Raw genomic sequence first — 27,352 nt, forward strand, 5'->3', positions numbered from 1 at the left:
TTTGCCCACACACGACAGGCAAGAGTTTCCGCCGCGCTTTCCTTGAGGAGAGGTGCTGGAGCACCCTCCCATGTACCCTCCCTGCCCATGTGCCTTGTCCTCAGCTGCCTGCTTGGGAAACACCTGGCTCAGCCATTCTCCCGGGGCTGAGATCAGAATGACAAGGATTTACTGGCCCACTGAGCTGAAAGGGAAGGGTTTGCATGCCTGGCTTCCAGCCCCACTCAGACACAGGGACAGGATTGAGCTTTAGGAGCTCCCACTCCCAGCCTGTGCACAGTTGTTGCCTCGTACCACACTGCAGAAGAATGGTGAAACACAGCCTTTATGCTGTTATGATTCATGTAATCTTCACAGATTTATGGGGCACAATAGATCAGTAACATAAATTTTACAGAGACCTTTCATTTGTTAAGCAATCCCTTCCCACCTCTGGGAAGAGAGATGTTTCATGAAAAGCACAGACAAGTTTTCTGGTTTGAGCATGCAACTGAGTTCCTTGAATTTCATATCCTGTGCTTTTCAGCTCAAAGCTCTGAAACAGCAAAGCACACAGAGAATCAAATCCTCTTGTTCCCCCCAGAACAAAGAAAATCCACAGCAGCAGCCAGAAGAACTTATTGTACATGTCCGTGTAAGCCAAGGGAATGACTTAAGGGTTTGACCCAGCATTTATATCTGTTCATCCCTGACATGGCAAAGATTCTTAGTTTTGCCTAGTGAGAAGGGATTAGTTCAGATTTCTATTTCAGAACTGAGGGAACAGCAAGTGATCTGGTAATCTGGATCTACAGTGACAACAGCCTATCTATAGAGCAACCTAGAGAATCTATACTAATGAACCTTAATTAGTTACCCAGCTTTTCTTCCAAACTTACTTGTAATAACATTTCCCACAAGTTTTGATTAATTGTCATGAGTACATGCATAGAACAACTTATTTGCACCTTTGTTAATCAGCTTTAGTCCCAGTACATACAAGAATCAGATACCTTGTGTCCTGCTCAGCTGTTATTCCACATTATCCTTTGATGGTGCTATGGAAAAACGAAGGCAGATACATCACTATTTATCATTCCAGTCTAACACTCCAGCAGCTTTTAAATAAGGCAGTCATGGCATAAGAACATCTTTGCTACTGTGAAGTCAAACAGAGCTTAACTTAGCACCTGAACAGCTGAAGCTAATCTAGACTTAATGGGAACACTCAAATCACCTGTCTTTAGGCTTCTTGCTGCTCTGTAGTGCTCTGGCACCACTGATCTGGGATCATGTCCTTGGTGGGAACACTCAAAATAAATGTGGTTCTCTACCAAAAACTCCACTGTTGGAGACAAAAAGGGTGCTGGTGAATCACAGTGCCCTGAGAATGTCATCTGGCTCTTTGGGTTGCCTGGTTTATGGAAAGGGTGGAACAAGAAAGTGATTTTGATTTATAACTACCATCAGTTTGCTGTTTTGCAATAAATATGGCCCAACCATCTCCAGGATGTTCAGACGTCTCTTGCCCAACAGGTTCAAATATTTGGCTCCATTTTCTGTATGTGAAATGAGCAATTTGGGCAACCCTTAAAAATAAATGCTTACAGCGCTCAGAAAATTAATAGGGTCCAATTCCAAGAGGGATTAAAAAAAAAATAAAGTAAGAAAATACTCAGTATACGTTTCCATTGCAGGAAGTTTTACACCCACTGTTTCCCGTGACCATGTCCCTGATATTCCCCAGTGACTGGGAAGGAACAATGTAATGAAGGAACCCTCAACTGAGAATCTGGCCAGACACAGTTTTAAGGAGACTGACATGTATCCCAATTGCTTTCTGTGGGTCAATGACAAGCTCCCTAATTACCATGTGTATTTTGATCTTCACTGATACTCACCAGCTACAGGAAATTACACACTGTGCTGTACCTGCTGCAAGCTTATCCCTGTGCTATCCTGTTATTAACTGTTCTCCCTTTGGGACTTGCAGCATCTCCTACTCCAGCCACTGAAATGGAAGAAAATGCCAACACCAGCTTGGAAGAAGACTTTGAAGGACAGGCAACACACACAGGCAAGGAAACTAACTGGGGTTTTTTCCCAAAAATAAGTTCAACTGTCAGTGTTCACTGGAGAAGCCCAGAATTCCAGTGGCCAAACCTCTTGCACAAAAACCCAGATTCCAGAGGCAATGAGAAGGTGTTCTGGGGCAAGTGACAGCCCCCATGGAGGGCAGGTAACACCAAATTACAAAAATTGTAATTTACAAAATTGTGCTGCTCCTCTTCAAACCTGAAGCAAAGGGCAAACTCGGGACACTTGACAAAGCCACCAAGAGCCATGGCCCAGCATGGCTCCTGTTGGTTTATTGCTTCACTCTGCTCTCTTTTTGCAAAAGAGCAAAAAACCCCACATTTGAACTAGGTGATAATGTTTCACTAGAAAGGCAAAATGATTTTTCCTTCGTACAGAGGGAACACTCGGTGCTAAAAATGCCCCTTGTGGCAAACACAGCACAGCATTTAGAAGCTTTGAAAAGAGACCTCACTCAAAACCATCATTCTTTTTAATCCAGTGCTCAATCACTAGGATTTTTACAAGTAGTGACATTGTGTTCAGCTCTACAGCTCCTCCACCCTGCTGCCAGGTAACAAGATGCCAATCATTGCCTCCCTCTGCTCCAAGGGCTTCTTTTCCTTGGAGCTATAATGAATGCAGCTCTTGTAATAACTCCAGGATTATTTCCCAACCCGCCTTGCTGCTGGTGGCCAAGATTATGATATATGCACAGGTTGGATGGGGCTCTGAGCAACAGAGCTACTGGAAGGTGTCCCTGCCCATGGCCAGGGTGGAATGGGATGAGCTTTAAGGTCCCTTCCAACCCAAACCATTCTATAGATATGTATATATATATACATATACACACCACATATCACTTTCATCACATCTTCCATCTGAAAATGAGAGCTGCTTACCCAGCCTTTTCAAAATTTTCCATAAGAAACTTCACCTCTGAAAACACTGAAATATTTTTTGGTTTTGCTTTATAATCTAAGATGCAGATTAAATATTTTCATTTTGATAAAGAACTGGAATTTTGAAATTTTTTTTATTCACATTTTCAAAACTTAAGCAGTTTAATCAAGCAGCTCCAAAGACCAATATCTGCATTACAATCAGAATTATCATTTGCTTATGGGTTACTCTTCCATTGCAACAGGTATGGTTTGGAGTTTTTAAAAATAATCTCAAACGTCCTGCATTCTTAGTTTCACTCCAAGACCTTATGCACATTTAATATTTAAATTTTGTTAAATATTTAAATTAATATTTAAATAACCTGTTTATCAAGAAATCAAATGTTTGTCTACAAAACACTGCCTTTGGCCAGCATGGCAGTTTTATTATGTTTCAACATCCTCATCCGTGTTAACTGCTCATGTAGTTCACCAAAATCCTTCTTAAGTATCCTGATGGGAACCAGATCACCAAAGTGATTCAGGTGAGAAAAACCCACTTTCTTTCTTTTTGGGACACATTGATCCAAAAGCTCTGGTTCTCAGCACTCCTGGAGAGTGCTTTGGAAGGAGTAGGGACAGATAAAGTGAGGCACAGAAGGACAAACCAGCACAGAACACAAACTTCTCAGGAAACCTCTCATTGCAGCCACTTTCTCACCCAACTTCATCTCTCTTAGGGCCCAAAGGTGTGATCAATGACTGGAGGAAGTTCAAATTAGAGAGTGAAGATGGAGACTCCTTACCCCTGAGTAAGAAAGAAATACTTAGACAAATGTCTTCACCACACAGATCTTTCAGCAGAGATGACAAAGACACCCGAGAGAGATTCTGCCGTAAGGTAAGATAAGCACAAGGAATTAACTTTGGCTCTATATAAAACATGCCTGTTACGAGGTAGAAATCTTGAATTTTCCACTCAATTTCCATGTAACTTAGTAGAGCTCTCACAATGCAGACAGGACACATGTGCAAAACAATGGAGCTGGGGAGGGGGCTGGAGCAGCAGGAGGGGCTGAGGGAGCTGGGAAAGGGGCTCAGCCTGGAGCAAAGGAGGCTCAGGGGGGACCTTCTGGCTCTGCACAGCTCCTGACAGGAGGGGACAGCTGGGGGGATCGGGCTCTGCTCCCAGGAACAGGGACAGGGGGAGAGGAAATGGTAACAAGTTGTTCCAGGGGAGGCTTAGATTGGACATCAGGAAAATTTCTTCCCCATAAGGGTGGTCAAACATTGGAAGGGACTGCCCAGGCATTGATGGCATCACCATTCCTGAAAGAATCCAAAAAAAGCAGGAATGTGGTGCTCAGAGTCACTGGTTAGAGGTGGATTTGGCAGTCCTGGGTTAATGGATGGACTTAATCTTAGAGGGCTTTTCCAACCTTAATTAGTGGCTTTGTGATTCTCTTTACCCAGTCCTCTCTCAAGCTAAGGGTAACTTCAGTTACTTCACATAACTCAGTTAATAACTGAGAAATAACTCAGTTATTTCACATCTATCACACCACAGCTTGACCTTTGCTCCTCCCTTCCCTGCCGCAATGCTCTATCCTTGGTTAATGCAATGGAAAATTTTAGCAGGTTTAAAAACCTTTAAGTCAGGATAGAGCTCTGAGCCTGAACATCACTCATGACCATTTACTGATTCTGAAACAGAGGGGAACCAAACCCCCAATTGTAGCCGTGATATTTTCTGAAAAATCCTTTCCTTGGGATTTTTTCTCCTGAGAAACTGAGAGGCCTCAGGAACAAAATGTAACCAATGGTTATCTGCTGCTGTGGAATGCAAGAGGTGCATCTGGGATTGGTCTCATGTGCTTGTTTCTAATTAATGGCCAATCACAGTCAGCTGGCTCAGACTCTCTGTCCAAGACACAAGCTTTTGTTATCATTCTTTCTTTTTCTATTCTTAGCTAGTCTTCTGATGAAATCCTTTCTTCTATTCTTTTAGTATAGTTTTAATATAATATATATCATAAAATAACAAATCAAGCCTTCTGAAACATGGAGTCAGATCCTCGTCTCTTCCCTCATCCTCAGACCCCTGTGAACACTGTCACACCCAATAACATAGGAATTAAGCCTGCCTCACTACTGGCAAAACTTCCACCAACTCTTGCTGGAAATTTTAATCAATTTTGATTTCAATTAAAAACTGAATCCATAAATTTTTGCCAGATTTTTGCCACTGCCTTCAGTACCATCATGCTGACAGGCAAGCATTGAGGCAGGATCTTTACCTGTCTCTCAACAAGACCTCCTGGAGCTGTAGGGGGATACAGTATGGGTAAATGAAGGTGGTATAGATATATAATCTAATCTTATAATATAATATAATCTTATCCCCTAAAGAGCTGCAGCTGAACCAATTACTAAAGATTAGGAGCAGGCCTGATATGAACAGGCTGCAGCTGTAGCCAATAAGAAGAGTTTTATAAAGGAGTAGATTGGTTGGTTGAGGGGAACTGGAGTCAGTTGGCTACTGCAAGGACAAGGAAGAGCTGGTGCCTAGAGGAGCTGCCTACAAGAAACATCAAGGCAGTACGAAACTCTAGCAATATGGAACCCTTGCAATGTAATCATAATAGAACTCTTGCAATATAATGACAACATGGAGCTGCTGCAGGGAGTGATGGCTCTTCTAGCTCAGCTTTGGGTGCTCTCCAGACAGAGCAGGGGCTGTCTGTCCATCCCCATCCCAGCTCCAAGGAGCCCCCAGTCCCTCACGTCCCTCTCTGGATCTCCCCAGATGAGCATGCAGGAGTACGAGCTGATCCACGCGGCGCAGGAGGACGAGAGCTGCCTGCAGCAGTACCGCAAGCGCTGCATGCAGGACATGCACCAGCGCCTCAGCTTCGGGCCCAAGTTCGGCTTTGTGTGCGAGCTGCAGAACGGGGAACAGTTCCTGGAGGCCGTGGAGAAGGAGCACAAAACCACCACAGTCATCGTGCACATTTACGAGGACGGCGTCAAGGGCTGCGAGGCCCTCAACAGCAGCCTGGCCTGCCTGGCGGCCGAGTACCCCACCGTCAAGTTCTGCAAGATCAAGGCCTCCAGCACGGGCGCCGGGGATCGCTTCTCCAGCGAGGTGCTCCCCTCCCTGCTGGTCTACAAGGCCGGGGAGCTCCTGAGCAATTTCATTAGTGTTTCTGAACAGTTCGGTGAGGAGTTTTTTGCTGTGGATGTGGAAGCTTTCCTAAATGAGTATGGGCTGCTACCTGAGAGGGAGCTTCCGGCGGTGGGAAATGGCACGGATGAGCCAGATGTTGAATAATATTAGAGCCAGAGTCCTCACTGCCTCCCTTTCCTCTTCAGTCAGCTGTAAATCAATGTCAGTAACGCCCATCCCACTTAGAGAAGGCTGTCTTTGCTGATTTACTTGTAACAAATAAAGATATGAAAGCTGTTTAACTGTTAGCATGCAAATTCTGCTTACAGCACATACAGCTGGCAGTCCTGCACATACATCTATGCCAGCCACAAGTAATAGGGAGAACAGCAGTGATATTTAAGAAATATAGGAAAAATGAACTAAAAATTGAGGACCCATGCCCGTCTCCACAAAGCACAAGTCCTTCATCTCAGTGGGGACAGGAGTGGTCCATCCCTCTGTGCACACAAAAATCCATCTCCATGCTCTGGAGTTACAGCAAGTCCTGGCTCCTGATTCACTTCTACCAACTTTGGCAGGAACAAGCAATTTTAAGGGCAGACAAATAGGCCAAAGCCCTTGCACTCCTGAATGGCCTGAGTATCTAGGTCATTATTTCATTCCACATTTAATACTCAATACTGATGCAAAGGGAGAAGTTAGCTCAGTGCTCCTGTAAGTTTTTCACCCAAACAGCTGACACAGACACAGCATCAGCTGATTTCAGTTCATCAGTGCTCCCTATGCTGAGCAGCAGCATCTAAAATGCCTGTGAGTTTCTGGAAAAGTATGTTATGCTCATGTAATAACTCTGAATAAAGCTTATCAGCTCTCAAAACCTGCCATTGGAAGTGTGGAATATATTGGTAGTACATAACCTTACCCTTAAAAACATGTGAAATATTAATAAGTATCACCAGATATTTACTAAACTCAAAGTTTTAAGTTTTGTTAAAGGGAAGCTGCTGAGAACTACAATTTAATAATCTGATTGAGAGGAAGATATGGGATAAATTTACTATAGATATTCTCTGATACAAAACAACAAAATATTAGAAACACTTCAGAGACTTCTGCACACTGGCAAAGCTAAAGGCTGGATTTGACTGGGGATGGAAGTACTTTTATCTTACTAAAGATCTTAACAGCACAGATTAGTTTATAATATTTGAGATTATCAAAATGTTAAAGACTATTTCTTTTTTGTTTGTTTATTTTTCTTTTGTTCTATCAAAATGCTACTGACTTGCTACTTCTAAAATTGTTTTCTCATGGATGACTATTTTAACAGAGCTCCAGAAACCTCACATCATGTACACTAAGCAGTGCAAATGAAGATCATTATTATCTCTCCTACAATCTTCTCTAACTTGTAAAACAATTCATGACTTTATTACACCAAGAATTCAAACAGCAAGTTCCCAAAATGTCATGGTTTCCATGCTGTAAATTGCTGAGTGGGAGCTTGTCCCAAGTCCCGAGAACTCCACGGGGAATAAAGCTTTTCCCTTGGAGCAGTCCTCTCTCCCCTAACTGAAGCATGAAGTTGACCCCTCAGGTAAAGCCACTTTCATCCTAACATTTCATTTGTCTCTTCAGAATATTCGCAGATCTGCCATTTGCAGATACACCCAAAAGCATGAAAATCCAATGATCTTACAGGAGTTTAGGTAGAAAATACTGAATTCTCTTTGTCCATCACAAAAGTGACCAGTTACCTGAGCAGCAGAACAATATTTCTCTTGCATTTAATGACATGTTTTGAAGAAGATACATGAAAAATTTCTATCCTCTACACACCAAAAAAATCTCCATGTAAGCTGTGGGAGCTTAACTTCCGTGAGAACTTTCCCTTTTATCCAACTTGGTTCAAAAGCTATGAGGGTGTACATCAGCAGCCTCATCACATAAGCTTCATTTTTCTAAGAACAAGGCTGAAAGCACAAAACCCCAACAAAAACACCACAGAAGCTCCACCTACAGCTACTGTATAAGTTGACACTCCAATTTAAGAGACAGATTAAACGTGCTTAAGCAGGATTTGCTTCTACCTGTAATTTAAAAAACAAAAACCAAAGAGCAAACACAAACGTGGCACCAAGCCTCAACAGAAGCTCATGACTAATGAAGTTGCAAATAATACTCTGATCACAGCAGTTGTCAGTTTCTGCAGGAAAAAAACCCAACCTTAAAAGCAAAAAGCAAGGTTTGACTTAAACATTTATTACTGTATGAAAGTTTTTGAGTAGCAAACAGTAAATGCTTCAACAACCACATGGGGACAGCCTGCCTGCTGTCCTGGGCTGTGGTTACTCTTCATTTTGACTCAAAGTCACAGAGACCCCAAGTCCCCAAATCTTCTGATGGAGCAGAGGAGGGAAGAAATTATCTCTGGTGTCACTGCTGCTCAGGCTGGGAGCAAAGCCTCTGGTCAATGCCAGTGTCCTGCTGTCAGGATAATAAAATATTATAATAATAACTGGGACAGTTATTTTCCCTCCTAGCAGCCTGGACAGGGCTGTGCTTTGGATTCAGTACAGAACCATTTTGATAAGACACTGATGCTTCAGGTGGTGCTGAGCAGAGCCTACCCCAAGCCAAGGACTCTGCAGTGTCCCAGCTGTGGCAGTGAGGAGCTGCAGCAGGAGCTGGGATGGAGCATGGCCAGGAGAGCTGATCCCCCTGGGCAGGGGATATCCCACACCAGGGGATGCCATGCCCAGGGTGGGCACTGGGCAGTGGCCAGGAGGGGCTGAAGGCTGCTGAGGGATGGGCTGGGCATCACTGGGTGGGGGTGAGGGATCACTCACTGCACTGGGATCACTCATCTGTCTGCACTGTACTCCCCTCTCTCTTTTTGTTATCTCCATTTTTCATTATTATTATTATTACTACTACTACTACTATTATTATATTGTACTTTATTTCAATTATTAAACTGTTCTTATTGCAACCCAAGAGTTTTATCTTTGTTCCACCTTCCTGCCCCTTGCCCCAGGGAAGTGAACAAGCTCTGTGTGGTCCTCAGTTGCCAGCTGGGGTCAAACCATCACAACCTGTCACAACTTACCACACCAAATGCTGCCCTCAGATGTGAGGAATTATAAACCTCCAAGACCAAGTGACCAAGACCACTGAGGCTTTTTAAACCACATTTTAAAACCCCATGGCACAGAAAATAAATGATTCTGGAAAACTATTTTGTACTATAAATTTTAGAACTATACTTAGAAGAGCCTGATTTTCAGATGTGGAAGTCCAAATCATTCCTCTGAACTCTTACATACTAAAATAAATTATGTATCTGCAATCATGGACATAAGTTAACAAAGCTCAGTATCAGTCACAGTGGAGTCTTCTCAGACTGAAAGCTTTGGAGTATTATACAGGTAGGAAAAACCTACAATGAAACCTGAGCTAGAGTTATGCAGTAGTCAGGAAACAGATTTTTAAAAGGGTGTTTTCCTTTCCTCTTACACACACATTTTAATTTATCCTAAACCCTCATTATCTTACACTATCAACAGTGCAAAATGGTACATAAAAGGATGGGACAATAAAATCCCCTCTTGGTTAGTCCTGTAATTCTTAGACAAGTGAGAACCTGCTTTCTTCTACATCCACAATTTCCTCATGGCAGGATGACTGGAAGGCTCAATCTGTAGGTACAAGTCAAATTACTCATTTCTTCTTTGACAGGGTTGATTAATTTATTATTGCACAGATGGTACTTTAACTGTCTCTTATATTATACCTGGAATCTCCACCAGAGCAACTTTCTTTGCCTTCCTCCAAGCCCAAGCTGGAAAATGTGATCCCTGCTACTGAGTTAGTCCTAAACTGAAGGATTAATTTGACCATGACCACAAAGAAAAGGATCATTTACTAAGCACTGAATAAGCTTAGCAAATGTTAAGAGAGGAAGAAAAAAGAGGAAGAGTTCTTTGCAAGGGGATCCCTGGAATAATACATGCCAACAAGCTCTATTTTTGACACCACAAGTACTAAACAAGAACAACTACAGAAAGAGTGTTTCAGGACAATTATCTTCTCTGGTGTCAGAGATGCTGTACTTCACTTTTATGGCTGCATTTTGTGTTACAGGCAACTAAAGAATAATCAATCATTTTGTATTTTACCTTCAAAAGCACACCCTGTTCTCCTTAAAGAAAAAAAGAAAAGAGACAAAAGACAGTGCCTTTCTTCTAGTTTCAGCCCTGTTCCTCCTTCTAACAGGGACTGTAGCAGAGCAATTTTTAAACCAACCATCACATTACAAAATTACTCCATTTTCTGGATAACCCTCAGCCTCCCCTGGATGTCATCCCACCTCCTGATTCCTGCCTGTTGATTCCACTGACTGGCACAGAATAAAAAGCAATTATAGAACCCACAACAGCTGAACCCAGTGCCTCCATTACAGGACTCACCACCCTCCTCCAGGAGGGCCCACTTGAGCAATGCTGAGCACAGAAGGTCAACGCTGTCTTTCAAAAAGCTCTTTTTTCCAAACATGCAAAAACAGAATACACAAGTGAGGCAGCAGTAGTCAACACACCTTTCTCAGAGTTGCCTTTATTAAAGGTATCCCAGTACATACTTGATTATGCTTTAGAACCAAAGGGTTTATTTTTTTTCTTTGTGTTCCATTGCTTTCAAACAAAAAAGGAAATTTGCATTGGGATTAAAATGCTGTTAATTCTTTTCTGTTGCAGCTCAGGTCCAAGGAAACATCACATTTCATATACAAATTGTCTTTATTAGCCTTACTAGAGTTCATTCCCTCTGTCCACCTTCCTCATGTCAAGTAAACATGTAACTGGCCAACATCCCCAGGAGAATCTCTCATCATAGAAAGCTCTCTGTTTATAATCTAAAAATCCTGATTAGCAGTAATTTTGATAATTTGCCTGTACCTACATGATAACCCACAAGGCCTGCCTAGGTGTAACTGTTGCTGAAATAGTTAAAATTCCAAGATAGCAATGATTGTATTGGAGCTGGGCAGAGAAACCCTCATCAGGAGGCACTGAGTCAAAGGCAGCAGCATACACACAGCTCAGCAATGCCATGCATTTCATTGGTTTCTGAGATCTCCAGTCTTGAACCAAGCTATTTACAGGCTGCCTTGGTCTAGTCTTGAAACTTTTAGAAACTATTTGTATACATTTTATGCTAGCTAGCCAGTATTATCTAAAACAATGACTATGGTGAAATGCTGGCTTTACTAAAACTAATTTTCCCCCAATTAACTGTAATAAAATAAGATTTCTCTTAGCACAGGAACCCTTAAAGCAGGAATTATCATACCAGGTCATTATACAGGTTTTACCAATACCCTGAGAAACACCAGGAGTAGCATTTTACATTAAAGGAGCCAGGAGGAAGAAAATTAAGGTTCTGTATTTGTTTAAGGGGCCTCTCCAGAAAATAATATTATCATTTATTTACACAGAGAGACAGGGTTAGTTTCTTGTAAACCTGATTCACCCTCTACTTGATTTTCTAAGTGCATAATTCTATTTAATTTAGGAAGTGTATGATGGAACAAGGTAACTGAATTACATTTTACAGTATTACAGTTTACATTGCACATCTACCTGGGGAGATTAATACAACAATTCTTAATTACTAATATATCAACCCCAGTTATTTCCATCTTCTGAATGGCCAACATTTCCCAGGAGCTGTGGTGGCTGGAGTTTAATCACTGGAGATCAATCACTGAAGTAGTTGAAGGAGAAAATCGACGCCAGGACTGCGACAGCGGCTGCCACGACCAACCCTAAATGCAGAGAGAACACAGGCAGTGAGGGAAGGGCAGAACAACCAGCCCTAAATCCAGAGAGAACACAGGCAGTGAGGGAAGGACACCACAACCAGCCCTAAATCCACAGGCAGTGAGGGAAGGGCAGCACAGGCAGCAGCAGGCAGGGAGGGGAGGGTGGGTCGGGGAATGAGCACAAGGAGAAACAAAAAGAGCTACCCCAAAAAGAGTGACCCCAACAACTACTTTTATTAGCATGCTCATTACTGATGCAACTGAGGAGACACACAGAAAACCCTCAGTGATGATGAAAGGGAAAACATTTTTACATTCAAAGCAAACACATATTTACATATTTACTGCTCCTATTTAATCTTCCAGTTACTATATTCTATTTCTAACAATTAATAGAATCCAGAAGTAACTGCTTTGTTGAGTAAAGTGTAACTATTTCAATACAAGCAGCCCCACAGCAAAGAGAGCTCTACTAAGTGCAGACAAATCTCTGAGAGCTGGATGAGGCAGCACCATGGAGAAGTTGCAATGGCAAGTTCTGTGGCTGGTGTTCCCTGAATTCCTGAGCTGACAATTAGGATGCTGTGGGAGCTAACAGTCCTGAAAGGAGCCACTGCAGCTTCTGGAGTGCCATAGCAAAAATCTAGAAGGAACATACCCATATTTTGTTGAAGCTTCAACAGCAATGTTGCTTTTGTCAGCTGTGCCTGTGGTGTGTCACTCGGGCTGTCAGTCACTGGGCAAATATCAACTGCATGGAAATCAAGGGAAGAAGGGGAAAATTAACAGTTGTCTTTTACAGTGAATTAACACAAAAGGCCAAGAACTTCACATCAACTTTATAAAGTGTATTTATGGTAGAAAAAAAAACCAGTTTATTGCAGTAGAAGTGGTACAACAGCAATAGCACAGTGCTAAACTATGCTGTATGGCTGGAAGGGTAAAATTAAAGAGACAAAATACATTTCAGGAGGAGCTCCTCTTCCAAAACTCATTTTCCCCACCCTGCTTCCAGAGTAAAATTCCCAACCCTCTTTGCATAGCCTGGGGAGAATTTGACTACGTGAGAGGGAACCACCAAAATGTACCATTGAGCACCTTCCAAGAGCAAAGCTCCCCTCCAGAGCCATCTGTCCCCAGTTCAGGGTACATGCAAATCCCACACCAGAGAGGATGAGCCCAGCAGCACTTCCCTACCCAACAGCCAGAGATGCATTTTTTTCATTTTTTCCAGCCACAGAAATTTCTTTTTGAAGATCCCCTAAAAATTCCCTTTCACAGCAGGCATGGAGGACTCATTCCTCTTTGGAAGAATTACTAAATCCTTCGTCTGCCCAGCCAGGATGTGAGAGAGCTTGAGTCTATTTCCAGGCGGATGGGACTCAAGCCTGTATCTATTTCCTTTGCAAAGATCTCCCTAATCCCTTGGCTATATCCAGCTTGTTAGAGGGGCAGGAGAGAAAGAAGGGGATTAATCTCCAGTCCTTCAGCCCAACTTGTTTGAGCCAGCATGGAACACACCATACAGCCCACAGTGACAAGGCTGCGGGATGGTCGTGGGCCATCATTTTTAGGCATTCCCATTTTCAGGAGTTTGCTAAAACTTGCCAAAAAATTTGGATTACAGTTCAGAATCTACAACCACAGGCACCTTCTGCACAAGCAAACAGAAAGACAAAGTGTTTGTCATGGCAGTGGGAGCTGGATGTGTCTGGGAAGAATGAGACAAGCAGGCTCAGATAAGAGAAGGAGCCTAACAGACTGTTCTGGAGACAAGGGAACCCCCAGCAGAACCAGATATCAGGGTTTGGAAGGCCATGGGACACGGATCTGAATAAAACAGATCTCCATTTCCACAGAGGGGTTGACCATCAGCAATAAATCATAAATTACATGCTTGAGTAATAAGGCACATCCTCTGTGTGATTCATATGCAAACAAAGTACTTTCTCTGTCATTACCTATGGTGGAAATGGATAATCTAGATGATCAGAAAGGTTGTTTCTGTTGACTCATGTGGATAATTGTCTTCAAAATATCCTTAAATCAAGCTTGCACAATACTTGTTACACAAAAACACCCAAAGTAGCTTTTAAAACCTGTCTTTAGGGTTTTTATCCCTAAACCCACTGCATTGGTACAGGATGTACAGCAGCAGAGAAATCACTGCCTGATATGGAACTCAACAGGACAGTGAGATACACAGGTATACAGACATTGCTTGGAGAGCTCTCTGCAAGCAGCACATCCATGTATCAAGATAACAATATTTCAGTGCAAAGTGTGTTTTTTGAAGAGAAATTATTAAATATCCCTAAATAAGGGTGTGGCTAGATCATTATTTTCTTTGTGCCAAGAAAAACACTCCCTCAGCTGCCTAAAATGAGCAGAAATCTACAGCTAGAGTAGAGGAGTTATTAATTGTTGCAATATAGGTTTTCAGTAGGTATCTTTAACTAGCACAGTAAGAGAACTTCTGTCCAGAGGTTTGAATTCTGTGAAACATCCCACTTTGGGACAATCTGACTGCATTTTTTGGGCCACCTCTGGAGTCTAGCTCCAGCAGGTTCCTTTCTGCTGTATATTTGATGAGCAGGTAGGATGGTCTGTGCCCTCTAATATATGGTTTTTTTGTGCCTCCCTGTGCTGAGGGGACCTTTGGAAGCTGCACATCAAGGCAGCTCCACATTCCTTGCCTGGAAAAAAAAAAGAAGACAAAGGGAAAAAGAAAAAAGAACCACCCTTGAGGTATTTAGCTACCACAGGCCTTTATACCATCACATTCTGGAAGGTTTGCATGTAGAGCAGCAAAATCACACAAAACAGTTTTCATAGCAGATGTCTTCTAGTACCAATTAGATGAATCCTTAATTCTTCAGTTTCCTAACCAAGACAGGGAAGTGATTATCACTGCTGAAATCTTATTTCTGTCTATCCACTCAGGGTATTTAACAGCCCACCCCCTGCACCAAGGAGGAGCAGGGATTTAGTAAAGCCAATCAGAAATGTAGAGCTTTCAGTTGCCTGTATTAGAGCCCTGAATACCTTGAAATTACAGTGTTAGGGCTATTTAAGTCTTTCACTTATAAATAGCTGGGGGTTTACTTTCTATTTTCCACACAGCAATTTTAAAGCATGACCCAGTGGTGTCCCTACTGGAGATCTGTACATGGAGTCAAGAGACAAACTGCAGGAGACAGCAGGAGAGCCCCAGGTTCAGTAAACACATAAAACTGACCTCAAAAATTCACATTTTGAGTAAAAGTTGCTTAAAAAATAAATATTTTGCCTATACTGATTAGATCCTCTTCTTCTAAAGTGCATATTTTAAAGAGAAAAAAAACCCCAGATAATTTCAAAAGCCTGCTCGTGTTCTTGAATTTTAGAGAATTCTTTTTATCAGTAAACTTTCCCCAGAACCTCAGTATGAACAGCATTTCCAGTTAATTTGAGGAGGGTGCCTCAGACCACAGGAACTGTGACACAAACAGAAAGGCTGATGACAAAGTTCCCTACAAACCAATTACTGAGTAGTGGCCATTATTAACAAAGTTAGAGCTAAGCTTAGAGAAACAGCACATGCTTCCCAAGCCAAAATGATGCACTGGAAAAGCCTTTGCACAAGAAAAACCACAAACTCTCATTACAACAAAAAAACATGTTCACAGCAATGCTCGGACATTTCATACCAAAGCAACAATAAAAATCAAATCCCATAATTAATGGGGGATTTTTTTAGAATGCAGAACACTTTGTATGCATTTAACAGGACTCTTTCTAAAATGACCTTCCTGGTATGATAAAAGTGTATAAATAACTTGTGATTTTAATAAACTACAAGTGATAGATGCCTCAACTTTAATTATCAGAATGAAGAGTGCTGTGCTGTCAGCATTATTGATACCACTGCAATTAACAGAGCCCATTCCATGGACAAACCTTATGGTGGTCACCAGGACAAGGCCAAGCTTTCCCAAAATCCCCTGGCACGTTTTTTCCTCTCCTCTTCTATGCACTTATTTCAATTTGTGGCTTTGGGGTTTTCTTCTTAAAGAAAATACACACCTACTTTAATTTGCTTTTCTTTCAAAGAAAAGGAATATAAATCCCCCCCAGTTAACTCTACAAGCAGAAGACTACAAGAACACCCAAGCATCTTTTGTGCCATCACTTCACACCTATTGTTGGCATTAATCTTTGGGATGCCCTGCTGTGAGTAGAAAGGTGTTTCCTTCCTACCTGCAGCTCACACAGCCTTACATAAGCAATAAAGCTGAACTGAATCATCACCTCTCTCCTCCCACACCTCTCTCCACTGCTACAACAATACTCATTTGCTTCTCTAAGCTATACTGATTCCTTAAAGCTCAGTAGTAATTAGTTTTAAGAGTATTAAAGTTACTCTAATAATGCCAGAGAGATTTTTATTGTCTTTCCTGTTTTCCTTGAGGTTCCTGTACACCTCTTACTCTTCAAAAGGATGAGTCAGTTAACAGCTAACAGGTCTAGTTAAAGCCTGGGGGAGCTGATTCATTTAGAAAGACAAGAATTTATGGTTAACTCTGAAATTAGGAAACTCAAAACCCCCTTCAAGTTAGCATGCAAGTCAAGGTGAATATCAGTACTCACAGTTTACCTTGCACAGCAAGTCATGGTTACATTGCCCCTACGTTTTTGTCCCTAAATACCAACATCAAAAAGTGTTCATAGTTTTAATGTGAGAATTAGTGTTGGACTTTTTGTTTATTTAAATTGTAAAACTGGAACCTGCAGCTCATATGCATGTTGGGGGGGGGGAAAGGGGAGCAAAATGTCTTCCATAAGACCACAGGAAATGTTCTTAGGTGCATTTCAATGTCATATTTGAAATCTACATTGAAATCAACATTGCAAGGGAGAAAACCCTAAAGGAAATTATATAGACCAGAAATATTCAGAAAGATGAATCCAGTAACTGGATTATGTCAAAATATCTGTATTAAACGAAATATAGCAGTCTCATAATCAGACCACAAATTTGTAAGATATTCAGCAGAAAATGAAAAGCACTCTCAACTTTGTTTTCATTCTGGGTGAACCACAAATCTTCAGGTTTGGGCACTGCATTTGGTACATAAATTAAAACACTCTGAATAAAGGAAGGTATTTGGCTTTTTTTAAAAAATCAGGTTTAGCACGAAAACTTCTTGAAAGATACATTAGACTACATTAATGTTTTGCTAGAAGAATTTTTAAAGTGTTTTTAATTCTGTAGTGAAAAAGCAATAGATTTGACTAAATCACTCAACTTATTCTAACTTGTCTCAAAACTACTTACCCCTAAAAAGATTAACTACTGGAAGTGTAAATATATATATTCATGTAAAAAATAAAGCTTTGCAGCGTGTTTTTTAAGAGTTTATTTATCAATAAAGGATTCCCTGTAATTCATGGGCACAATGGCACATACAAACCTTGGTTAACCATTTCTTCATGTTTCTACAGCAGCTCATGGGCTGCAGTCATGGCTGCACTGAAAAACCAAAATATTTGAGAGGACAAAGTCTGTTCCAAAAAACACAAACTGTTAGGATCATTTTCCACAATATATTAAAGCTGAAATGAATTGCTATAAGTCCGTAGAGCTGCATAGGAAGTAATTTGACTTTATTCATATCTGGATAAACTGGCCTATGCCATTAATCAGCATTTCCTAGCCCCTGAGCCAGCCTGCCCTGGCTCCCAGATATTTACCTGTGCTAATGTCCTCAGCTATGTGCATATCTTCAGCTTGCACAGGCTGATCCAACATCTCCACAAAACGTTCCTGGATTTCTCCAGCAGCCTCATCACCAAACTTATAATCACTGAGCATCACACTGGATCCAGCCACTGGGACAAACAGTCTCTGAGGCAAGACATGATATTCCCTCCCAAAATCTAAAAGGAAAGAGGGAGAAATACCATCCCAATAAAAGCCTTGACAGTTATGATAAGATCCCTCCATAATCTCTGAGCATAAGATAAAGTCATTGCAAAAGAAGAGCTCAAGGTCTCTGTGTAAAACCCTGCTTTCAGACATGCCTGGCTTAGTGGGCTGCTATTCTATGGATTTATGTCCTTACATTATTAGTCTCTCCAGAAATAGCCAGGGCAGCTCCAAACAGACCATAAAACGCCAAGCAGAGCTTTTCTCCTGTTCAGAATGACTTGCAGGAGGGCTCTGGGAGAGGCTGCAGGTAAGAGCTCCCCGAGGAGCCGGATTTCAGCAGCACTCAGGACTGCAGAGGTGTCACACTCAGAGCCACAAAGCTCGGCTGCCACCTAGAGAGGGGACTCAGAACTACGTGCGATGGAAAAGGCTCCTTCTGCCCAAGACACTCCCATTGATTTGTCAATTAACTCCTTTTTGGTTTAAGACAACAACACCACTGCACTGACTCAAAGAAATTTAAGAGTCCCAGCATGAGCCCAAAGATCTGGCCTCTATCAAGTTTTAACACACATCAATTTTAATAGGAACACCATACATAGATTTAAAAATAGAAATAAAAATTTAAAGTGTGCAAGGTACAGTTGGAACTTCAGAGGCAAAAGTTTCAACTACAGAAGTTTGAAAAATCACAAAATTTCTGATCGGTGAGGAAGAAGCTGGGATTGCATTTTGTGGTCACAGGAACTGTGATGCCAAAGGACATAAACTCGACAAAAAATTTCCAGATTTAAGAAAAAGTCAAGGCTGACAAGCAGCAATTATACCTTTTCCTTTTTATTCTGCTCTAACCATACTGGAACTTCACTGTAACAGAATTTTCTACAACCACCAAAATTCACTGCAAATACAAGCTAGTGGCTTTGGGTTTTTTGTTTGTTTGTTGGTTTGGGTTTTTTTCTTACTTTTTTTCTGAGGTCCTTCATTTAAAATCAGATCTTCAAACAGTATTTCACACCGATCACTCAATGTGTTTATTATGTCTCTTTTCAAAGCCTGCAAGGACACAGTGAAATCATCAGGAATATCAAATCCATTTGCAAAATCAAAACTATTTGCAAAGCTTTTAACCAGGAAGAAATAACCAAAGAAACCCCATACATTAAACCCATGATGAAAGAATAGTTTTTTTTCCCAGAAAATAAAAACTAGTGTGAATTTTCAAACTAATAAATAAGAATTGATTAATAAAGAAAAGCTAACATTAAAAGACTTGGTATCAAGAAGGAAAACCACAAAACAAAAATGAAAAGCTGAGGAAAGTTTTAGGATTGCTAGGATAAGAACTGACAACTTCTAGATATTTACCAGTAAAACCAAACAAAAATAATCACGAGGCAATGACTCAGTGAGGGGAAAAAATAAATTACTGAGCAAGTAAATCTGAATTTTACCTCTACAAATACAAAAATATAAAAATATAGTTTTCAACCTTTCTTACAGAGAATTCTTCAAGCCTAATCCCTTTGATAATTTATCCAAAGACTCCCCAGAGCCCAGCCTTACCCACAGCACACATATTCCTCTAGAAGAGAAAAACCAACTAACCCCACACGGATGGTTTCTAAAATAACTTTGACCCCAGTTTAGACCATTCTGGCAAAGGAAAACCAGTATGCCAAGTCCCACGTGTTCCAGGAGAATGGTCCCTGATGGACCAAGACCCTGCTCAGTACCTGAATGGCCTCTTTAACCTTGGGCTTGTTGCTGTGGATGTAGGCTCTGCATTTCACAGCTCCCCGCAGGTTGATGGAGCCACTGCACACCTGCACTGTCGCCGTGGACCTGGGGCTGGCACCCTGGCACTGAGGGACAAACACATCCACCTTTATCCCAGGCCTTTGCAGCACAGTCTCTAAAACCAGAATCAGCAAACCAACAGCAGGTGCTCACACACAAGCTGTTTCCCTCATCATGTAGAACTAATTTTATTTTTATTTTATTTTTAGTTATGCATTTGGTTCTTCTTCTCTTTTCTATTATGGAAAATCTGTTTATCTCTCCAGGTGTTTCAAACACTTGTGTCTAGGAGATCTTAAAACTTTCCAGGCTTGTGGCAAATAACAGCATTGCAACTGTTAAGTCTTTTACAGGCTTTTTTAAAACAATGACGTTTTCATGTTTGCTATAATCAGTGTAACCCAGGGTGTGCTGGGAGTCATCCCATCAGTCAGTACCAAATTATACACGTGGTCACACTGAGAGCTGCATCAAACTGTTGCCTAGAAATGCTCTCCCTAATTACCACAACAACGAGTGTGAGCATGAAGCACTCCAGGACAACACCTGGAAACACTGGGGTGCACAACTTCCTCACCAACTGCACAAACCACTTCTGCCAAAGAGAGTTTTCCTGTCCCTGCAGCAATTAACCTCAATACAATAGACACTAACAACAAAAGAAGCTGAGATACTCATGGAGACTTTAAAATGGCATTGGAAACACTTCTAGTTTTGCAGAACATAACTTTGAGAATCCAGGAACCACCTGACAAAATACAGAAGGCTATGAAACAAGGCCTGGACACATCTGGACTTCAGGACCTAAACTGGGGCACTCAATTCACATTTCTTCACAACTCAGGTAGGGAGGAAGCTCCTGACATAGATCCAGCAGCTCCAGATGATGATTCAACTCACGGGATCTACGCCTTAATCCAGAGCTGGCAGCTGAGCTTCTGACAAAAGCATCCAAATGAATGTCCAAGCTAGCCAGGGCAAGCTGTGCACTGACTGAAGTGTGGGGGTGACTCTGAACTTCAGATACAAAGTCACTTCAAATCAATGTACACAGGTACCTACAGGTATCCTACTACCAAAGGAATTAGTCACAGCACTTCTTTTCCAGAGCCTGTTTTCCAGTCTTTCAGCTATGCAATTCATGGACAACATGGTTATCTCACCACAAGAATTTCTAAAGGCACAAAATCTGTTAACAATCAGTTTCATATTCAATATCCGGGGGTGGGGGGAAAGTTTTAGGAATAAGTGAGCAAGATTTCTAGACAATAATTCAGAACCTTGTTATTCTATTTTTTGCTCTATTTTATAATTGAAAGGCAAGCTTATACTTTGCAAACCACTAAAAACTTACCAGCTGTGTCAGAACCTTGACATCAGAAATCTGAGTGCTGGGCTGAGTATTTCCTCTGAACTTTTTCTGAGGGGAAAAAAATTCTTTGTGTCATGAAACAGGAAAAAAAAAGTGCCTGAAGCAGTCTCCTCACCGTGGCATAGAGTGTTCCCTAGTTTATAGACTTTGAGAGGGAAAAATAGCACTTAGAAACCAACCAAGAGAATAGAACTACAAAACTAAAAGGAGAGATGAATGAATCAATCAACGAGGTGACTGAAGTAGGTCTTTGAAATGTCATCACCCACATTCACACCTCACTCTTTAACAGAAACATTTCAGTCATTTCACACATAATTACTGCATTCACACTGCCCAGGAGGGAGAGGCAAGCTGCAGGAATGGCAGCTCTGTGTGTTGGTTACCTGGAACAGCCAATCAGACCAACAAACACTGCACAGGAGATGTCTCATTCAATGCTTTGTCACACAGAGGATCCAACCATGCATCTCTTAGAGCTCAATTCCTCCTTGTTTGGTACTCACCTGCCCTTCCAGCAGTTCTGTATCCTCATCTTTAACTTGGCCATTGATCAGAAAAACACTGTCTTCTATCTGCTTTGACCATCGGTTTAACCCATTCTTTAAAACAAATGAAAACACAAAATAACCACAAGAAAGAGAAAGAATTTCACTGAAGGGCTGGACAGTTCCATGCTGAAACTTATAGAAGTATGTGTTTTAATAATTTGACAAGAGTTTTAAAGTGAAAAACCTGTGTTTTCCCAAAGGCAAATCTTAAATGGATCACATTCAGAACAAATTAAGAAACAAGCATTGCAAAATAGTGAAGTGCCACCCCAGGGATTTGGGGGTTGCAGAGAGGGCTGCAGCCCATTGAAAGCCAACTCATGGCAAAAGCACCCCATAGTCTTGAACAAATTGGGTGTAACCTTTCACCAGGTGAGGCACCAGAGACGTTACCTGGGATACTCATGACAATTATTACATCATTTTGAACACAGGAAACTTCTCATTGAGCACAGCAGAAGAGTTACATTTAAAAGAGGAATAATTGCTAAACATTCTCCACTGACTAGTCCAGTCCTGCACTGTTCAACTCTTTCTTATTTAATTCTCAGCAGAGAAATGAGTGTGGTTACTGGTATGTAGGAACCACTGCAGGCAGTGAGTTACCTTGGTATTCTTCTCCAGGTCATGGTTGGGGGAAGTAGCAAGAAGTGGAATGTGGATGTTCACATTTACTGTGCAGCCCAAAGCCACCCAGGAGGCAGTCAGAGCACTCTGGTACTTCCAGTCTGCTGGTTTAGCTGAACTCTGAGAGCAGAAGAAAAGCCATAAAGCATCTCCCCAAAGCACTGTATTGAGGCTTTTTTGGGGTTTAGCATTACTTGCCATGCATTAAAAGCTGGATGAGCTTACCTTGGGGTCCTGCACATCATAGGTCCGGCAAACTACTCTGTGCTACTTAAAGAAAAAGACCCAGTGAAAAGCAAGGGAACAACTAAGAACAATCCACAACTAACTTAGTCCTCTACTAAATTTCCTTGTCAAGCTAACTTATGCTCTGGAGCAAGTTCTCACCTTTCATCAGTGTAAAAAAATGGGAAAACATTTGCCCATCATCCCCAACTACCACAGTGATGCCATCTCTTACAAACAAATTAAGATCAATATGTATTGACAGGAAAAGCACCAAGGCATCAATTTTTAATTTGTCCTCATCTCTCTCTCCCCTCAGAGAAAAATCCTTGCTTTCTCTCCTTGTATTATGTCATTACCAACAGCTCCTGCATTCTGCTGCAGCTCTAGCATTGATCCCACAGGATTGCTGCTGCCCCAATTCCATGCAAGCACCACTGGTAACAGCAATTCAAAAAGCCAAACAGTAATTCAAGATTTTTTTTTTCAGTTTCTGCAAGTCAAGACTGACTGGGAAAGGTGTCATTTGATGCTGTCACACAGACAGACCACATAAGAAATGATGGAAATTTTGCAAGGACAAGAGGGTCAATAGTCTTAACCATGGCCAATCAGAAAACTTCATTATTTCAACTTATACATGTCTAGCTGAACTTAAACAGCCTCCTCCTCCCTAATTCTTATTTATTCAGCAGTAACTGGATAAAAGAGGTTGGGACAGCAGCCTCAGTCAATAAACCTTGCTCATAAAGGATACTTTTTTGTAGCAGAACAGATTTGAAGTGCTGCTCTGTCTGAGACCTCCTCTTCAGTAGGTTTCCAGAGCCTTCTTTTACTCAAGGACTTTTCCACTGAAAAGATCAGCTAAAGACCAAAAATAAATTGCAAAAATATGCACTATAATTCCTGGAAAATAGTCTTGTGCTAAAATTTTAAGTCCAAGCAATACAAAAATAATGTATGAGCAGGAAACACAGCTTACATGTCACCAAAATGTCACAATAAAAGAAAATTCAACAGGGATTCAGAGGCACTATGCCCCAAAGTGAAAGGGACTTGTTAAATTTTAATTTAGCTCCCTTATAAACCAAATCAAGCAACATACATTCACATGCCCAACCTGTATGCTTTCGTCCTTACAGATATATTACAGTTTTCTGCCTATCAGCTGGGTCAGAAAAGCTGTGCAAAATAGCCACTAATTATAAAAAACAAATCCCCCCCAATTTTTAATTCAGCAATCACTGGTCACCTGGACACAGCTCACCTTTTTTAGCCAGCTACCAGTTTCATTACATAACTTAGATGCAATTACACTGAACTGCCAAAACTGACTCTTGGATCTCAGGCTGCCAAACCCGCTCGTGCTTAAATCACTGACCATGATTATGTTAGAAAAATGACAAAATGAACATACATTTTCAGAACAGAAACCAAATATGGCAGTAGATGCCCCAATACTGTAACAAAAATGCATTTAGCTTAATATAAACCTTGAGGATGTTTTCCCTAAGCCAGAATGTCCACATCCACTAAATACAGACAAACCCAGTAAACAGAAATTCAGATTTGCTATTGCAGTTACAAACAGGAGGTTAAAAATAGTGTCCCACAGGACAGGGATTTCTGAGGTTCCAGTCTCAAACCCACACATCAAAGCACAACACTTGTGACATAAAGCAACAAAACTGGTGTATTTTAGTCAGGCCAATGAGAGGAAATTCCTCACACACAGAGCCAAGGATGTTGCTGTCCTCCCAGCAGGAACTCCGCTTACCTTGCGCAGAGCATTTTGACCATCTTTAGCCAGCTCTGGAGTTGCAATCATAAACACACCAAGAACCAGCAACCCTCCAGGGAGCATTCTGGACACCTTGAAAATGAAATTGAACATTTATTAACATGATGGGCAATCTAGAAAGCACGTATCTCGAGATATCAAAAACCACTGGTGAGACACCAAGAGCAGACATGAGTTAAGGGAGACCGGTTTTCATTTACAGGACCCTCTCCATGCAGGAACACATCCTGTAAGTGTTTTCCCTTCAGTAATATCAAATGTCCTTTCATCAAAAAACCTGAAAACATCAAGGGTATTTCTGGTTTAAAACACCTGTGCCCAGCATGGTTAGGAAGGCTCTGTCACTTTGACATCACACAAGTGCTGAGATCCTTTGTGTCCATCTTATTTCCCTCCTGTTCCTCCCACCCCTTTGCCACCTCCCAGGGTGAGTTCTCACCTGACTGGCGTGTGTGGTGATCCACTCCTCATCCAGGGATGCCAGTTTGGGAGGGCCCAGGCTCTCCTCCTGCTGCTGCTGCTCCTTGGGAGGGGTTCGCACAGCCCTGATGACATAGTCCCGTTGGGGGGAGCACTTGCCAGAACATCAACAGAAGCAAACACACCTTGAGACTGCTGAACAGGGGTTTCCCCAGTTCACAGGAATGAATGGAAGGACAATCCCACACTTACCTGCCCTATCAACAGGCCAGTGACATATGGCTTCACCTTTGTGCTGAGCTCTGTCAGGTACTGCCCAATACCTTCCTCGACAAGGTACGTTCTACCCATGGCTCCAGGTTTAAGTGAGCTGTTGTAGTTCCAACCTACAAAACACACAAGGCACTAAGTGAAAGAGGGTACATACACTGCAATGGGTACAGGAGAACAAGTCTCACACAAAGATCCTTTACAACTGTTTGATTGAAAAAACCCTGCAAAGTCATCGAGTCCAACCATTCATTCCCCCAAGGCCACCACTGACCCATGTCCCCAGATGTTACATCCACATGGCTTTAAAATCCCTCCAGGGGTGGGGATTCCATGCCTGCCCTGAGCAGCTGTGCCAGGGATGGACAGCCCCTTCAGTACAGAAACTTTCCCAAAGTCCACCCTGAGCCTGCCCTGGCCCAGCCTGAGGCCGTTCCCTCTCCTCCTGTCCCTGTTCCTGGGAGCAGAGCCCGACCCCCCGGCTGTCCCCTCCTGTCAGGAGCTGTGCAGAGCCACAAGGGCCCCCTGAGCCTCCTTTTCTGCAGGCTGAGCCCCTTTCCCAGCTCCCTCAGCCCCTCCTAGTGCTCCAGACCCTTCCCATCTCCATTCCCTTCCCTGGAATGCTCGAGCCCCTCCACATCTTTCTTGTCATGAGGGGCCCAAAACTGAACCCAGGATTTGAATTTTGAAATGCCTTCAAGAAAAAGTATCTTGCTGCATGATACTTCTAAAGGATGCACTGTTCCATTCCCACAGTGACTTGCTGAATTCCACACATGTCCTTGAACATACACTACAGCACTTCCATTCCAATTCCCAAACACTCAGAGCACACCATCTGTGGATGTTCCAATGAGCAGCCTTTGCAGAAGGCTGCAACAACCCAGGACACAGGGCGTTTTTCATCCACCCCAGAACCCAGGACACAGGGAGTTCTGCATCCCCTCCAGGACACAGGACACAGGGGCTGAAACAGAATCCCCTTCCTTCCCTGCAGGGAGGGTCTGAAAACCCCTTGAAGCCTGGAGAGCTCTCCCAAAGAATTAAGCATTAAAAAGCTGAAGCCCGAGAGCACAGGGTGAGAAAGCAAAGAGCATCCTGAACCTCCACAGGGAAGGTACTCACACACCTCAACTCATGCCCCCATAGCCGGGATCAGCACCTGCACATACCCAGGGATCAGCACCTGCACATCCCCATGGATCAGCACCTGCATAGGGGGGCTCAGCACCTGCATAGGGGGGCTCAGCACCTGCACATCCCCATGGATCAGTACCTGCATAGGGGGGTTCAGCACCTGCCCATCCCCTGGATCAGCACCTGCATAGGGGGGCTCAGCACCTGCACATCCCCAGGGATCAACACCTGCATTGGGGGGGGGGGGGGGGGGGGGGGGGGTCAGCCCCTGCACATCCCCAGGGATCAATACCTCCACATTCCCCATGGATCAGCCCCTGCACATCCCCAGGGATCAGCCCCTGCATAGGGGGGCTCAGCACCTGCACATCCCCATGGATCAGTACCTGCATAGGGGGGTTCAGCACCTGCCCATCCCCATGGATCAGTACCTGCATAGGGGGGCTCAGCACCTGCACATCCCCATGGATCAGTACCTGCATAGGGGGGGTTCAGCACCTGCCCATCCCCATGGATCAGTACCTGGATAGGGGGGTTCAGCACCTGCCCATCCCATGGATCAGCACCTGCATAGGGGGGCTCAGCACCTGCACATCCCCAGGGATCAGTACCTGCACATCCCCATGGATCAGCACCTGCGTAGGGGGGTTCAGCACCTGCCCATCCCCTGGATCAGCACCTGCATAGGGGGGCTCAGCACCTGCACATCCCCATGGATCAGTACCTGCATAGGGGGGTTCAGCACCTGCCCATCCCCATGGATCAGTACCTGCATAGGGGGGTTCAGCACCTGCACATCCCCATGGATCAGCACCTGCATAGGGGGGCTCAGCACCTGCCCATCCCCTGGATCAGCACCTGCATAGGGGGGCTCAGCACCTGCACATCCCCATGGATCAGTACCTGCATAGGGGGGTTCAGCACCGGCCCATCCCCTGGATCAGTACCTGCATAGGTGGGTTCAGCACCTGCCCATCCCCTGGATCAGTACCTGCATAGGGGGGTTCAGCTCCTGCACATCCCCAGCTTCTGCAGCCGCCCCGGTCTCAGCCGAGCACCGATGTGGCCGATTACGTCATCGCTAAGTGCCGCGGCGCAGGGAGATGACGCACTGCAATGCCGAGCGGAGCGCGGGAAAAGGGCGCGCGAGGGGGCGCACAGCCCCCTGCTCCGCCATGTTGGGAGTGGCGGAAGCGGCCGCCCTTCCCCGGCAGCTCTCGGGCACATGGGGCATCTCAGAAGCACAGACAGCTCCTGTCATTTATCAGGGATGAAGCTCCTCTATCCGTCATGGCGACGAGGCCGTGCG

General features: G+C 43.1%; 2 protein-coding genes across 5 annotated transcripts; one reads left to right on the top strand and one right to left on the bottom strand.

The window, feature by feature from the left end:
* Positions 1-1,980: 1,980 nt before the first annotated feature.
* Positions 1,981-6,293, top strand: PDC (phosducin). Its single transcript, XM_036388043.1, has 3 exons — positions 1,981-2,056; positions 3,680-3,840; positions 5,746-6,293. The coding sequence occupies exons 1-3, from the start codon at positions 1,996-1,998 to the stop codon at positions 6,268-6,270; spliced, it is 747 nt and encodes a 248-aa protein (XP_036243936.1). The 5' UTR covers positions 1,981-1,995; the 3' UTR covers positions 6,271-6,293.
* Positions 6,294-10,693: 4,400 nt separating this feature from the next.
* ODR4 (odr-4 GPCR localization factor homolog) lies at positions 10,694-27,118 on the bottom strand. Of its 4 annotated transcripts, none has more exons than XM_036388108.1 (14): positions 27,035-27,118; positions 24,889-25,022; positions 24,656-24,790; positions 24,193-24,288; positions 23,173-23,279; positions 22,416-22,452; positions 22,170-22,310; positions 21,519-21,614; positions 20,995-21,060; positions 19,577-19,705; positions 18,806-18,896; positions 17,663-17,848; positions 12,588-12,680; positions 10,694-11,932 (listed from the first exon to the last, which is right to left on the bottom strand). In XM_036388108.1, exons 2-14 carry the CDS (start codon positions 24,985-24,987, stop codon positions 11,865-11,867), a joined length of 1,344 nt encoding a protein of 447 aa, XP_036244001.1. In that variant the 5' UTR covers positions 24,988-25,022; positions 27,035-27,118; the 3' UTR covers positions 10,694-11,864. The 4 variants fall into 4 exon arrangements, with proteins under 4 accessions (XP_036244001.1, XP_036244002.1, XP_054371805.1 ...); XM_036388109.2 differs by lacking the exon at positions 27,035-27,118 and adding an exon at positions 26,813-26,833; XM_054515830.1 differs by lacking the exon at positions 27,035-27,118 and adding an exon at positions 26,520-26,538.
* Positions 27,119-27,352: the final 234 nt, after the last annotated feature.

This window comes from Molothrus ater, chromosome 9 (genome assembly GCF_012460135.2).
Source record: "Molothrus ater isolate BHLD 08-10-18 breed brown headed cowbird chromosome 9, BPBGC_Mater_1.1, whole genome shotgun sequence".
Taxonomy (NCBI): domain Eukaryota; kingdom Metazoa; phylum Chordata; class Aves; order Passeriformes; family Icteridae; genus Molothrus; species Molothrus ater.